Source organism: Corvus brachyrhynchos, unplaced genomic scaffold, assembly GCF_000691975.1.
Source record: "Corvus brachyrhynchos isolate BGI_N302 unplaced genomic scaffold, ASM69197v1 scaffold223, whole genome shotgun sequence".
NCBI lineage: Eukaryota > Metazoa > Chordata > Aves > Passeriformes > Corvidae > Corvus > Corvus brachyrhynchos.
Window position 1 is genome coordinate 4,121,260 of NW_008237174.1, and position 16,493 is coordinate 4,137,752.

The following is a 16,493-nucleotide window of genomic DNA, read 5'->3' on the forward strand; positions in this document are numbered from 1 at the left end:
TCCTCCTTTCTGCTGTGGCTGAGAAGGGCAGCACCATCAACTGGCATCTGCCTTGTGCATTGATGGTAGTAAAACTTAGGTAATCATTGTCTTATTGATATATGGGACCATGTAATAAATGCCATTTAAAGGCATATTCTGAGAGGTTTGGTGTGAAGATGGAAAGTCAGTTAATGTATTTATTTTGAGGTACGTTTTGACTTAAGAGACATCGGAACACAAAATAAATACTTGAAAATGGGCTTCCTTTTGTTTCTCTGTAGTGCCCTTCTGCCTACATTACTGGTAGCTAGTTTTACACTTCGTAGTTTAATCGGTGGATTTGGTCCATGGCTACTGGACAGGTTGTGATGACCCTGTGACTTGCATGGAACAGAGGTGTGCCATCCTACTTGTGAACAACGTGCAGTGGAACAGGGAATGTGACATGTGCAGTCCACATGTAGCTTGCCCATAATCCACAAATGGTGCAAGACAATCAGAGGATATGTATTGCAAAGGGTTCTTGTGCTCCCAGCTCGGTATTTTTGTGCATTTTAACATCTCTTCCTTAACCTTTCAGCTTCAGGAGCTTTTGCCCACACAAACGTGCCTAGAATTTATCAGTCTCTCTCAGTTTCTTGCACTCTTCCTATTATTCCCTCTTAAAGAATTTGAGTTTATTGGTTTTCATCGGGGAATAAAGCATCTCTTCTCTAATGCAGTGACAATTTCAGAACCAACATGGTTCATTTAGAAAGAGCGGTGGTCATAAGAAAGAAAAAGATCACGACCTTCTTTCAAGATATGCTGGCTGCCTATCTCTCTGGATGAAGTAAAGGATAGGTAATTTGAAGCAGTACCTGTCCTATGCAAGATCAGCTTCTCTCTACTGCAATATCCTTCAGCCCCTGCTGTATGGAAAACTAACTTTGAACAAATAATGAAAAGGTGAACATCAACACTTTATAAAAAAAACCAAAAAGGAACTACTTACTCCTTTAAAACCCCATGGCATTAGGATTTATCTAATTTCCCAAGATTTCCACATGTGTAGGCTTACATATAGGAGCATAGGATTTCAGTGAGATTAAATTTATGATAGCACTCGAGTCTGTGCAATCAAAATAGTGTGGCATGAAATTTTATAAAGGCTACAAATTTTTAAGATTCTTTTTTCATTTATTTTAGCCTCATAATCTAATAGGGGTTTTAACTTGGATTTTTTCAAAATACTGTTCTCAGCTGCAGAGTATTGCTGAAACTCTTGAGACGTAATTGCATAAAACCTAAGTTACTTTAATATCCTTTTTTAAAACTTCAACTCAAGGTACTATTTACAAAGAAAAACATGCTAATCTGAATGATAAGGTGCTGAAAAACCTTTGAAAATCTGCTCAGCCAGTGTTAAAATGTCTGGAGTTCTGTAGTAGCTGCAATGTTCACTTTAGAGTTGTCATAGTTGAGACATTCATAGGAAGAATTAGCAGCAATTGGAATCCCCTCATTTTGGTATTTCAGGCAGTAAGAGGGGTATTATAGATGCAAATTTGTTCTTTAGTTAAACAGGGCATGCTGCAGGTCTGCAGTTACTCAGTGAGGTCTGTCTTTGGTACTGTTAGGGGATTTCTCTTGCTTTTCTGCATAACCATTGAATTTTATTTTTTTTTTCTTCCTGTGAAAACACACTGATAAAAATGTTCACTAGAGATCTGCGTGTTCCTCAGCATTACTTGAAATCTCTGGAGTATTTGCAAGGCGTTGGTACCCAGTCAGTGAAACAGCTGTGCTGGAAGCCCTAGTCAGATCTGACAGAACCCTTCAGAGGACACTCCATTCTTGTTTATTTAAGGAAGAAGGACTAGAGTCAGGTTAATTTAAAATGAATGCTGTTAATGCTCATAATGGAAAAGTAAATCCATGTTCTGAACAGCTTTCAGCCCAAACAAAAGAGATAAAGTGTCTAAGACTGGGGCAGCTTCATATAGTGAGCATGGAGTTTTAAATATTGAAGAAAGTTAAATCAAATGGTAGAAGGGTTAAATATTGGGCATCTCAAGCTTTTATGTATTTTTAAATGACAGTGAAGCTGTTCATGAGAAATTCATGTTGAATTAAAGATCAGCAAGCAAGGTAACTGAAAAGCTTTTTGAGTTCAAGCAAGTACATAGGAAAACACCTTGTTTGTGACTTTTTTGTGCCCTTGTGACATCAATGAAAACATTTTTAAACCATTAGATACTTTCCCCAAGATTTTTAACTGTATAACTTTCATGTCAGAGTAAGTGCTGGTAAAGTTCCCATGGGTAGCTGTGGGACAGACTCATCCCCTAATTCCAGTTTTGTTCCTTAGATCTGGTACACGTGCAGCTTCCTGGTCTTAATACTGAGGCATGTAAACTATGGTAGTTCAGAACTCAGGTTTGCATTCTCTGAAGTCTGTTTGTTATGACAACTATCATAGATAAATTTATAAGGACATCTTGATGAAGGAGTTGAAATGTCTTTTGTGTTAGTTAAAATAACTTTTAAGCTTAAAGGCACTTCAAGGCCCAACTACATGGTCCATTACCTAAAAGATAGCAATGAGACATGGTGTAAAGGCTAATTCTTGTATGCTTGTGAAAATTCAAAATGTGCTTTTCAGAAATAAGGATCAGAAGTAAAAAACGCTGCTGAAAGTTTTACGTAGAAGAATTGTAAGTGGAGTTTTACGAAATTTGTAGCTAGACTGTTTTTCCTGAACAGCACAGGTTTGGGTTGAGCAAAGCATTCACAAAGTTTCTGTTAAATGTTTAATATTAATTTGGTCAGTGTTAAGAAGTATCTCTCCCCCACTCACAAAAAACCCCCCCAAACAAACAGATTTAGAAGAGAATTAAGCATATTTATAGCTGCATAAACATTTCAACATGTCAGAATAAGTAGGGAGTATGTTATTTTACTTTAGAAATAGCCAACATGGGAGTGATTACTGATATTATCAAGTCTATTAGGCTTGGTGATTTTGGTCAAATTAGCTTGTAATAAGAATTAGCTACTAACAAAAGAGCCTTCCTTCTCAAATGTTCCCCATTTTTTAATATAAGAACAAATTCTGTTGATGAGAACTGTCATTATTGAAAGACCTTCTCTTGGGGGCCAGAAAATGTGTTAATGGCAGAAAACTTCGTGCAGTGTGTTTGGTGCAGAACAGGTTTTGTTGTGCAGCACAAGCAAAGCAATGCCAGGGTATCCACAGGAGCTCCACTGAGTAACTTAATGTTGCTGAGATGCACTGCCCATAATGTATTGCTCAGTTAAAATGTTCTCCAAAGAGTTCGCATCTCATAATCACACATCATAAATCATATAAATTCTGCTTTAACTGATCTTAGTGTCAAAACTCACATTGCCTTAATTGGGACAGGAGTTTCCCGTTATTATTTTATGTAAAAGCATGTAAAGCATTATGGTTTAAAGTTGTCTATCTAAAAATAAAGCTAGAACATAACTACTGGAATTTCAGTAATTCAGGCAATGGCATCACAGGGAGAATGAAGTGTGTGGGACAGAATAAATTTCTTCTTTACAATTTGTCTTTGGCAAAGCATATAAAATGTGTTTTATATGTGAAAGTTTCTGGAAAATTTTCAGGGTTTTTTGTAGGTGGGGAAACAGTTTCTCCTGATAGAGCTACTCAGTGGTTTGGGTTTTTTTTCCTAATGCTGAGAAAGATTTAATCCTGTAAAATGCAAGTGTTTACTTCTCCTACTTCACAGCAATTTTTAGTTTCCATTTCTTTCTTAGTTTCTTTTTCCTGAAAAATGCATTTATCCATGTCCTTGTTTTCTGTGCCTTCCAGAGAAAGTCTTAAATTCTTTCTCAAGCTCCAATCCTCATTTCTTTAGTGACCTAAGCACCCAAATCTGCCTGTCTTCTGAACGTTTTTGTTCTTAGCTGCTACTTTATGAGATTTGGGATTTTGCTGCTGTCTTTGGTTTCTATTCCCGGCTCATTCTGGAAATCCAGGTTTCTATCTCAAGACATACCTTGGGGGAATTAAGGTCTACTCTGTTATAAAGTTACACGTGCCCAATACAGTCACATGTATGAACCATGTGACGAGGACTTGCTTAGCAAAAACCACAATCTCTGACATATTTCAGTTACCAGAAACTGGAGTTACTGGAGATGCCACCGAATTTCTATTAAGGATATGATTTTTCAAAACTTCTCACTTGTTCATCAGAGAATGAACATGGCACAAGCCACACTTGTGAGTCAAAATCATCTTCTGACCTGACCCTCTTTCAAGCTTCTCCTTCTTGGTTCAGAGCACAGGGCTGTTAAAACTCTCCAGAGAACAGGAATTCAACAAAGGACAAACTGTATTTTCAGTTGCCCTTTGCTTTGAAACACCTGAGAAGTGTGCCAGAGCTCTGGTCTTTGCTGATCCCACAGATTTCACTGTGGCATCTACCCAGGAAAGTATTGCCCCCAGCGGGGAGTGACTGCCAGGTCAATGGTGTCCGGGTCTGGAGGCTTTTCCAGCGAGAGGGACCGTGCCTTGCAGCTGTCCCTATGGCAGCTGCATCCCTGTAACAGGGCTCTAGCAGCATCTCTTGTTGCACAAGGCTTGCAGAGTGCACAAGGCAGGAAGTTCAGTCTCTTACATTCTACAGAAGTTAATAGGATTTCCTGTGTGTGTGTAAAAGGCCTCCTGAGCATCCTCAGTTTGTCTGGTTCTGAGGGGAAGGCCTTTGACACTTATGCAGGATTCCAGCAGGCTGAGCTGAAGAGCAGTGAAGTTAGCAGATGAAAAGACTTAGAGCTAAAAGAGGTGGTAAGAAAGCCTAAATTTTCTGCCAATTTCACTGGAATTGACAACCTCTTTAAGCTAGAGATGAGAGAACATATTATCAACACAATTAAATGGAAAATAAATCCATTGTGCTATTTAGAGGAGAAAAAGAAAGAAAACATTTGCATTCATAAAGCAATTCTTAACCATTATAATTTGCTACCTCAGGTTTTAGCTGCCTGAAGTTTAGAAATCAGCAGTTAAATTAACTGACAATATTGAATCTGCCCTAGTGTCAGGAGTTAAACCTTCTAAGAGTCACTTTTCTTTCTTTCATAATTCTTTTATAATGTGTTATTTTTGGATCAGTGACATTTTCTAAATGATTTGAGTCAGAAACCGTCTGAATTTTGCAAATACCATTGTACTGTGTCCCTTGTGCACGTGCTGCTTTCCACCCACTCCCCCTCTCCCCCCGCCCAAGCAAGTGTCTATATTGGCTTAGAGAAAAGATGTCTTTCCTCAGAAGATGATGTCCTCATGCATTTCGTCCTTATCGTAGTCCTGTTGTAATAATGCTTCTGCACTGACAAATTGCAGTTCTGTTGCTCACAGGCTTTGAGACTTGGAAGATTTAATGCACAGACTGTGATTGCCTTCAGAAAGTGACGTGCATGTCTTGCAGTCTTAAATACAGTGTAGGAGGTCAGCATGTTTTGGGGCTTCTAAACATCATCTGGGCCTTTCTCTGTATTCATTTTGTTTCATTTTGGGGCCTGTCCTTAAACTGACTTTTCACTACAGCAATCCTGGGGGCATGAGGTCTCCTGCAGACTCTTCAGAATGGGGTTGGTTTTCTTTCGCTGTTTTCTGCTCTGGTGCTTTGCGTGCCAAGTGCGTTTGCAGAGGGGGCACAGAGTGGCAGTTTTCTAGCACAGTGGTTTAATTGCATCCAAGGGCTTGTAATCACAACCTTTGATGGGACAGAGGGGGAAAATGCAGTGTAAATGGTGCAGGCAAATTTTAATGGGTTGACCTCGAGCCGTAATAAAGGAAGAAGATTAATTGTCTTATCCTAGATGTTATAAATTATTTATATAATGGGTTTATATGAATGACTAATAAATTATAGGAAGGGAGGCAAGTTTAAAAAGGACAAACAACCCACAGCATGAGCATCTTTATGTCTTAACTAAATGTGTTTGAATTCATGAAAGCCTTGTACTAATTCCAGCTTCCACCCAGCTAGACAAATGCAAGGAAAAGGAAGACAATAAATACTTCCAGAGAAGATTTTTTGTGAGAAAGACAAAACCTTTTTTTTTTTTTAAATTTTAGAGTTAATATCAATGTGCTGCAACTTAATATGTCTTAAGAGGGAATAGATTTTTTTTTTTTTTTTTTGTATAACTCTTATCTGCTGATTATCCAGCTTATTTGCTCGTTTGAGCTTAACTGGCTTTGTAGTGGTCTGCTTCCAAAACGGATACATGTTAATCTATAAAATATCCTGATGAGAACTGTATATAATCAGAATTACGGAACTTTTTAAATAATGTGAATTTTGTTTTTCTTTTCCAGTTAAACATACAGTTTCATTTAGCCTGAAATAGACAGCATGGTAAAACTTTTTTGTTCTAGTGTTTAAATAAATGCAGTGTGGCATTATTGTGTTTTTGGAAACCTAAAATCTGACTCAAATATATCCTGAAGTAGAATCAGTAGCTCAAATAAGACAAGACAAAACACTTTTGAATTAATATTGAAATTTCTATACTGCATAGGGATAGGAAAATATCAGAGATTTGAGAGTTGTGTTAACCTGTGGATAAATACTAATTTGAACCAGTCTAACATTTTGTAGTTGTTCTTTTGTTTCAGAGTAAGAAACTTAAAGTATTCATTGATCATGTTATGTATGAAGGTTTTTCATTTAGAATCTATTATTTTATGAAAGCCTACAGAGTGGTTTATGCAGTTAGTTCTATGGGAACATTTTACCAGCCTTCAGCAGGGAGAATATAAACACGCCCCCCACCCCCACCACCCTACCAGAACACCAGCTACTCATCTCAGCATAAGGATAGATCATCTGATATAAAAGAATTGCTTTGTGCTTCCCAAGAGCATGTCTGTTTTCCATTATTTGTAAAGTTTCCACACCACGGGTTACACAGAGCACATATAGTCATATGTTTTACATTTGGGGTTGTATCTCCAAGATACATCTCCAAGATAAGAGCTTGAAAATAATTTGACATTTTATTTTATTTTGCTTTTGCTTTATTGTTCTTTTCTTCTTCCCAATACCAGTCTCTAAGGTCTTGATCCAAACTGTGGCATTTTTTCGTAACATACTTTTCTTTTCTTCCCCCCAGTATAATTTAGGAATTACGTTGCTGTCACTCATTTGACTGCTGTTATTGCTCATTGGACACCAATTGAAGAGAGCTAAGGCTGGTAGAATTGCAGTCACTGTATCCTGAGAGTTTCTTAAGTGAAAGTGCCATCAAAAGTATTCCGTAGGGATCCACACGAGGAAAGTTTTCGTGGGTTTTTTTTGTTGTTTACTTGCTTGTTTGGGTTTTTTGTATGATTGATTGTTTTTTAAGAGCTCAGAAACTTAACAGAATCAGGGGGAATGAAAAAGCATTTGGTACCTGAAATTTTAGTTGCATAAGGAGTTCCCTTTTCATGCGAGTTCCTGTGTACTATTTCATTGTGGCTAAGTTGTATCTGCCTTCAGTCAAGAGATGACCTTTGGCTCAGTGCATCCTGTGTCAGTCAGAGCCTTTGAGTCATAGCTGAGTGCCAGTGGAGCACATTTGTGTGTCTGGATGTTCAGGCAATTCACGTTTTCAAATAACAAATACAGAATACTTCAGCTACCCTGCAAACCAGAATCCCAAATGCCATAAAAAGCTCTGAAATTGCATCCATCACTTCTCATTTTTCAACATCGACAAGACTTTTGGCCTTCATCTATTACATAAACTCACCAATCTCTCCTCTGGCTGTACAGTCATTACAAGATAAAGAGATTTGAGATCCCTGTTTTCCATTTCACCTTTCCCTGACACATCCCCACTTTAATCTTCATGTTGCTTAGTTATTGCAAAAATGGGCAAAACCAACTACTGTGAAGATAAGTATGCTTTCCTCTGAAAGAAGATATATTGCAACATAGAAATGAACTCAAAGCTCCCAGATTAGTGCTAGAATATAAACTAATTCAGCTTTAAAAGGTTCAATCTTCCTGAGTCCTCAGTTTCCTAATGGTTAAACAAAGAAGCAAGAAGGAAAAAGAATGAACTTCAATTTGCCACAAATATATTTGTAGGCCTTTTCCAAATAGCCAGTGAAAAAATAATTTGTTCATTGCCCATGTTTACTTGTGGCCAGAGCCCTCTCTGTTGTCTTGGTGATTTTTGCTGCTTTCTTCACAAAGGGAGGGACTTGAATCTCATTGATGTCTGGGGGTTTTACAGAAGACAAGGCAGGAAAGAGTTTAGGGTTATATCTGTGGATTTTGCTTAGTTTTTAATTTTTTTAATTTCTTTTTTTAAATCTGATTTCACTCTAAGTGTCAACTCTCCATCTTTGAGGTGATTTCTGTTAATTCACCAGGTATTTTCCTCAGCGTATGGTACACACAGCTAAGTAATAGGTATAGAAATTACCTTGCATCTGAGTTTGCTGCAAATGTGGTAGATATTCCTCGATGCAGTGCTCCCTCTTGCCTGGGGGAGTACATTCCTCAAATTGAAATTCATTTAGCTATCACCATTGTATTACTTATGTAGGAGTTCCAGTGACATAACATTCAGATTGTGCCTGCAGGAAGAAAGCACAATTTATAAGCAGAACAAACCTAGGCCTCTTACATTTCCCCCTTCCTTTTTGTTTTGTGTCTTCATACTTTCCAATCAGTAGGAGATGGATTGTGAAAGGGATGTAAATGGTAAGGGTTCAGGAATAAGACAATCTGATGATGTGGTGTATCCTCTCCTTAAAGTGTCTTTTTTGTATGATCTTCCCCTGTGCTTCAAGACCAGATATCCAAATGTTCAACAGCTGGATTTGAAGGACAGTTTTTTCCAGAAAAACATCAAATTCCATTTAAACATATCTAAAGCTGGTTAAATTGAAAAGAAGTGCAAACTTTTATCAGTGATTAAAATGTAGAAGCTTATGTTTTCTCTACAATGTACAGAACACAAAAGCAATTGTAGGTATTGTCTCGAAAATACAAAGGGAGAAGTTGCCCAAGAGTCAAGTGTTCTCACCCACCCTTCTGCTTGCCTTTGTGTCTTGTCGAGTTGGGTTTCTCTGGATGCCCTTTCTCTTGCACCAGAGCTTTGCAACTGAAAGTAATTCCTTCAGAGGTGTCTGAACCTAATTATGCTGACAGCTGAGAACACATTAAAAATATTTTGCAAATTGCCTTTTTATTTTGGTGTCTTAATTGGAGGGATGGCTGTAAGTGGTGGTTTTCTCATCAGTGCAGTACAACGTGCATATCATTTTTCTTTTATATTTGAATGTTTATTTTAGGGATCTTGTTAGTGGCTTTTGCGTAATACCATTAATACTGGAAGTATGTTAAATAATTTCTCTTTATAGATAAAATGAGCTAAATGGACATGAAACACAAACCAAATTAATTAGGCATGGTTTTTTTTTCTTTTCTAGTGAACAAACACAAACCCTGGATTGAGACGTCGTACCATGGAATCATAACTGAAAACAACGACACTGTGATTTTGGATCCTCCCCTGGTTGCTTTGGATAAAGATGCACCTGTTCCCTTTGCAGGTAGGAATGTACATTAGCAGCAGCATTTGAGCCTGTGGATTGCATTTTGAATTTATTAGCATTTGTAAGGAAGGAATTTCCAGTGTAATTTGAAGGACCCATGTAAAGGCTGTGTCTGAGTCCTCAGGACCCGATTACTGGCCCACAGATCTTGAAATGAGGTGTTTCCTCCACTGAATTTGTTGTGAAGCAGAACAGAATAATACAGCAGGCACCCACTATCAACATATTTTTAGGGAAAACACAATAATTATACAGTTACATTTGAATTTGCTTTTATAGAAACGAATTGTTGCAAATACCTGAAGTAATACATAACTAATTTTTGTTCAGCAGTAAGAGCCCCTGCTTCCTCTCTTCCTATTCTGCTCCCTGGCTATGGGCAAGCTGTCTGACAAACATTTAAAGTTGCTCAAATCATATCTTACTGTGTAAGTACTTTATAACTGTCAAAACTTGGACAGAAAATTTAATGGAGGTATTGAAAATTTTTGCTCCGGTTGCTGTGTGATAGATGTATGTCATACACAAGTTTTCATTTGTATTGAGTCTGTTTTTCCTGACACTTTTTCTGTCCTGAGTCCCTTAGGCAGAATATGGGACTTCTGCATGTCAAGCAAGTTTTCTCTTAAATTCCCTCTTTCATTAAAAATACTTTTTGAAGAAAAGGGAGAATAGTAAAGCTTGATAGCTGCTCTGAAGATCCTAAGATGGTGCAGTTGTTAAAAAGATGATATTGTTTAAGAATATTTTCTAAGGAAAGGAACTGCTAGAGGTGAGTATCCTTGTTCTTGTGGGGTAGTCATGTTCAGGAAGCAGAAGTCCAAGTGCTTGTCCCAAACAGCATTTTACAGCTTCCTGAAAGAATTGTTCTGTCACTTTTCCCAAAAGCTTATACTGGCATCAATTCCTACCCTGCCAAACAGGGGTTCACAAATGGTTTTTATATATTGAACCCTATTTTAATATCAAGATTTGTTTGTCTCTCATGGTGCCCAGTTATTCTTTGTTGCATGAAGGTCAGTTCCTAGTGAAAAGATGCCCTTTTCATTTTTTTCCTTTTTTCTATTTCTCTATTACTGTGGGTGTTCCATCTCATATTTGGTTCTCTTGCTTGCATTCCCCTTGGATCCTTTCAGGGACGTTAGTCACATGCTGTTGTCACTGACACTGCAAACTCTGCTGACTGGGAATTTGTTAGCCTAATTATTTTCTTCAGCTTTTACATTGGGAGAATCTGCGTGTTTTTCATTAAATAGTGATTTACTTTTCATGTAGAGAATCATCCTTTGAAATACTGAACTTACACAGACACACTGGCTTTTGTGATAAAGGTTATGTTAGACAGTAGTTTTAATTTAGCTTCTCCATTTATTGATTTGAATTATTTATATTGTGAGAAGTATCTACTTCTTACAAGGGAAAATACTTTCTGTGTATTCCCTGGTATTAATAGTTCATTTCCTGATAATATTTGGCCTCATGATCTGCAGTCCAGGCATAATATTATAGTACTGATTGAACCCTTCACTCCCTTGAAGGGCCTGGATTCCCCCTGTTTTTGGAAAAACCTCTATGCATTTTGCAAACTCTTGTATTTTTAAATTGTTGGAGGAACTTAATATTTTTGTTGTAATTTTTGCTTTAATATCATGTACTTTTATTGGGTTTCATAATATCATTAATTTATTTAAGGTTTTTTATGGAAAATTGAATTTGCGTCATGTATTTAGGAGGAGAAAACTGAAACAGATACAATTACAACATTAATGATACTCAGTAACTGTACTTTTAATAGTGTGGTAATGTGGAATATCCTTTATGGGTATATTTTGCTTAAATGTGGAAATTTAGGTTGTATAATACATCAGTCTTTAATTGTAACAGAGAATCAGAGCTCCAACAGTTCCTTTATCGATAATCAGCCTGTTAATATTTTCAGTATTTTGTGCAACTATTGGAGAAGAAAAAAATTATAATATTTGGAAATTTTTCCATGGTTTGTTGGTTGTTTTTTTAATGGGCCCAGATTCAAGAATATATCAGGGCAGTTTCTGATCTGTGCTGAAATGTCTGCTTAGATCTCCTTGAGCAAACTGTTCCAAGACTAAATTTGTGTGATTTCTTCCTCTGCAACAACCACTGCAATAGTGTACAGGCAGACTGTTGGTTCTTCCATCAGGATTTGTGTTACCTTACAGAAATAAACTTTTTTTCTAGTAGTACCAATGTGACAAAATCTATTGACAAAAGAGCCCCTCCAACAAACCAAAACAAAACCCAAATCTCAACCAAACAAAAAAGACAACAACCCAACTGCCATATATGCATTCACTCTGCAAATGGGCATAAGTTCTGTAGGACCAAAACCGAACCAACAACAGAAGGCACAGTGTCGTGTTACCCACCAGGCTGATGGTCCTAGGGCAGGCCTGTATAGAGACATGGCTGGATGTTATGTGCACAGTGAAATCTTTCTGCTGTTCATAATGTCTTCCCTTTGAAGTGCTCGTCCTCCATCAGTGACAGATTTAGGGAAATTTACAGGATTTGTCACTGTGACAGGCCATGGTAGGGGAAATGCATATTTATTTAATACATTTATCTACTAATTTATACTTATTTATTCCATATTTACGTGCTGCTGGTGAGGACGTAGTTCTTTTGGACATGCTCTTAAGTTGTGGAAGGAAGGGGTTGGTGGTCCTTGAGTTCGTAGCCAAGGCGAAGGGACCTCCAGCCTGAAAGTCACGTCAAAATGAGTGCCCTGGAGACTGGGAACTTCCCTGAGGTTTTCTCTGCAAATCCCTGCTTACTGCTTTGCCAGGCAAAGTCTGGGATCTCTGTAGAGGCTGCACGGTGCTCTCCAGGATTGCAGTGATGACAGGATGAGCACTACCAACAGAAGGGAGCAGCTGATAATGGGATCCCACTGCTCTTCCCATGCTGGAAAACACAGCTCTGCTTCTGGAAGGGCTTTCCACTCCCTGAGGAAGATCTGAGTCCAGCGAGAGGAGTCTGGAAGTGGTGCAAGTTTTCCAGCTCTGAGTTGTGCATATCTAGATGTTTTGAGCCATGCACAGGGCACTTTGATCCTGCTGCTTGCCCTGGGAGTTTAAGCGTTTCATATTTGTCACCCGAGCAAATGGTTTTTCACCAGATAACTGCTTTGTTACTCGGCAGAACTAAGATATTAAGCGGCATTTGCTATTCAGTGATTCTTATCTGTCCTTAGTGCTTTGATATGTTTTCTGTACCCATTCCCATGTTCTCATTTTTTAGTTTTAATGTTACTTGTGGCTCAGGTCTGCTCCAAACTGCAAATGGTGTTTTTGTTTTTACTTATGGAAACTTTAACATTTTTCCTAATACCTCTGCTTTTTTTCATCACTGTGGCTACTAAGGTAAGTCTGTCAACCCCTTCTAGGAGTACACACATTATGGTGCACATCGAACTTGAGTGGTCACAAACTTGAGTGGAGAAAATTACTGTAATCTGCTCTTTTTTTTACCTCTGTCTAATGTTTAACATCAAGGGTGATGACAGGAGAAAAAGGAATCTGCTGTGCAGTTACCATCTCAACAGGTCTGTGTTTTCAGGAAGGATTAAGCAGAGACTAACAGGACTAAATGTGCCTGTGAAAATGCTGACTGTCAAATGTGATCAGCGTATTTCATAACTGGAGCATGAAGACTTTCACAAGCTTGCAATGAATGGCTTTTGGTGTCTCTTTATCTTATTAATTTATTGTGAATAATTGAAGTGTATGTAAAGTCCTGGTTCTTAAAATTATCTTGGTATAAGCATACCTCACTTTCTCTTTTTTGTGCAATTACATTTTTTTTGTCTCCTAGTTTTGAACGAAAGCTTGAAAATACCAGTATAAGCTTGTAAGTGTGAGAAGTTTCAGTATCAGCGGTTTTCCATATTACAGTTTTTCAAGTCCTGGCCCAAAAAGGGTTTTCACAGAGTGGTGAAATACAACTGAATTACTAAACTCACCATGGCAGCCTGGAGCCTTTTGCAGGGTATCAGAGACACTCCCTGACCCTCCTCCCGTCCCCTTGGCCAAAAAATACTCGCCAAAAAATAAACCTCACAAAACCCACAAAGAAACCATAAGCATTGTATAGATGCAGAGTGGACTTAGCTCATTTAGGGACATCCATGGGAGCAATCTCTCTTAAAAAAACCTAATAAAATGTACGTGAAAGAAGGAATGTAACTAATTCAGTTTACACTGACTGGCACAGTCAGCCATGCAACAGTCAGCTCCCTTTCTGGTGGGGAGGCGGGTAATCACTTCAAGGATTTGACTTTCAGGCTTAGGGGTAGTTTGGCTAGAAACAAGGTGAGATCTACTGAATCAATTTGACAGGATTCTGTCCCTCACAGAATGCTGTGAGATTATGGAAGGCTTTTGGAAAAGACATCTATCTGCATTCCAATAACAGCAACTATGTTTCATCAGCAATGCTGTGCAAAAATAGATATGAAAGGAACTTTAGGATGTCGTCAGTCCATCCTCCTGCCCAAGGCAGGACCCTTGTCATTCCTGATAAATAGTTTTGTGTCCTAATCTTACAGCTCTGTAGTGACAGAGATGCAACAGCTTCCCTGGGTGATCTATTGCACACTTCATCATACTCCTGGTTTTTTATGAAGCTTGGTCTGAGCTTTCTGTACAGTGATTTTAGTGCATTAGGGTTAGTCCTATCTTAAATGGCTAGGTAGAACAGATTATTCAGACTCTTTTTGTGCAGAAGCCTTTTATGTTACTCCCTAAAAGCACTGTGATCATCTAAAACAGCCTGGGCTGGAGGGTGTTTCTGCTGTTTGTGGTGTTACCTGAAGCAGAGAAACAGGAGGTAACTTTCAGAGCAATGAGATGATGGATGCCCATTCTCACCTTGAAAGAGAAGAGCCACACTTGTCACTGTGTCCCCATTGCTGGGCCGATAAACTCGCATTCGAGTGCCTTGTGTCACAGCAAGGCTGAGCTGGGTAGTTGTACCAGAGTTGGGCCCATTACATCTTCAGCTGCTTTTATGCTCTTGATAAATTTATAGAGAGCCTTTCTTAGAAAGATCAGAGGTCTGGCTGCCCCCCAGACAAGTAATCTGTGTCTCAGAAGCAGTTCCAGATCACACCTCCTTGGCAGATGGAGTCCTAGTCTCTGACTATATTTTGGCTGTGCTAAAAGCACCGTAAAGAATAAGGAGACCAAAAAAAACAGCTGATGCCTGAATATTCACTGAACTACAAGCTGCCACCACAAACTCTCCCAAATCTTCTTTGTTATTCTAGCAGTTCAGAGGAGTGTGTATTCTCAGCTGCACCACAGCAAATCCAGTAGTTGTCAGTCCACTTATACCCAGGGGCTGAACACGAAATCCCATTTCTCTGCTTCAAACTGTGAAGCTGTCCAGCCTCCTTGTTCGTTTGTTTGTATTGATAAGCAGTGGCATTAATAGCAACTACTATCCTTTTGGTACAACATTAAAAGTACAGAAGTTATTTTAAAATTGTCATTCTGAATATTGTCATTTCTACTCACTGTCAGCCAGCCTTAGAACACAAGTCAGTTTATGATGCCCAGAATTCATTGGTGTTAAATATTTCTCTGTGAAAATGAGGCATGATCAAAAAATATGAAGTGCAGGCAAAGCCACAGAGTGTTGCAGTTTTTTATAACAATTTTTAAATGATTTTTAACTTCTATCTTTGAGGTTTACATTTATTACTGCAGCTTAATTAGTTAAGATTGTAGCATTCAAAGGCAAAAAACCAGTTTCTTCATGGTAATCTTAATCTAAGGTAAAATAAAAGATTGGTAATAGCACAATTAATTCTGGAGATGCTTTTTTTGGCTTAAGGGATGCTGCTCATCATCCAGTAAAGTTAAGAGTGATAAACATGCTCAGGTTTCAGATTTAGAATGCACCAAAAACCCAATCACTCTCACAGTGACCTCTGTTAGTCCCTGAAGCTCAGAGATGAAGGGTCTGAGGGCTTTGGGGTTTGGTTACTTTTTGTTTTTGAAGTTTTTGCCGATTGAGTTTGATTCCATTTCTTAGTCATTTTTAGAGCTGTGCAATAATAATAATAGGTGACATCAATGTGTCCAAGGAAGACTCAAGGGTCAAGGATTCAGGCTGTTCTAATGGAGCTTTTAGTGGCTGCTGAGTGGTCTGTCATTGCAGGAGGAAGGGGTTAGGCAGAAAATGAGAATTGAATGCGTGAGAGTGAATGCAAGTTCCTTCTGACAGATAAAACCAATAATGAATGGGAATGTTGAGATACTTTATTACACCTAAATATGCTAAATTACTTCAATCTAGAAAGAAGCAAGGTAAATAACCAACTAATTCCAGTCTGATGATAACCACTTGGACTTTTAAAGCTATTTATGGAAAATACTGGTTTGAAATAAATTTGGGCTGGTTTTGAGTAGTTTTCTTTATGTGTAAGACTTGATCTTTCGAAAAATAGGACAGAATATTACAGTGGATTGCAACTCTACACAATAGGACAGGGACAGAATCTTATAACCCTGAAGTGTGCTAAGTAACCATTTAGGTAAAAAATCGTTTAGTTAAAACAGATTATCGCTGAAGCTGCCAGGAAAATAGTGAGAGTTGTTAAACTTCTGGGCTATTCAGAGCACAAGAGAGAAACCTGAGTGGGGAGTACTTGAATTACTAAGCCTGTAGGTCCAAAAATTTGTAGCCTCTGTTATGCTCGGAGTATGGATGAAGATTTTGTGTTGCGCTCCTTTGAAACTAATGAAGCCTTGCTGTGTGAGAGCCTTGCTTATAATTAAAAACTACGCTGTGAACAATGTGCCTGAATCTGCAGCTAAAATACAAAGTCATTTATTTCAATGAACTATATCCATTACGTTTTTATTTTCAA

The 16,493-nt window shown here is 38.2% G+C and overlaps 1 protein-coding gene across 1 annotated transcript in view; it reads left to right on the forward strand.

The window, feature by feature from the left end:
* Nucleotides 1-16,493, forward strand: part of CLSTN2 (calsyntenin 2) — a 415,955-nt gene that overhangs the window by 215,667 nt on the left and 183,795 nt on the right. Inside the window, exon 2 of the mRNA XM_017728846.1 lies at nt 9,455-9,577. Within this exon, the coding sequence (XP_017584335.1) occupies nt 9,455-9,577 (123 nt within the window). The remainder of the gene's footprint in view (nt 1-9,454; nt 9,578-16,493) is intronic.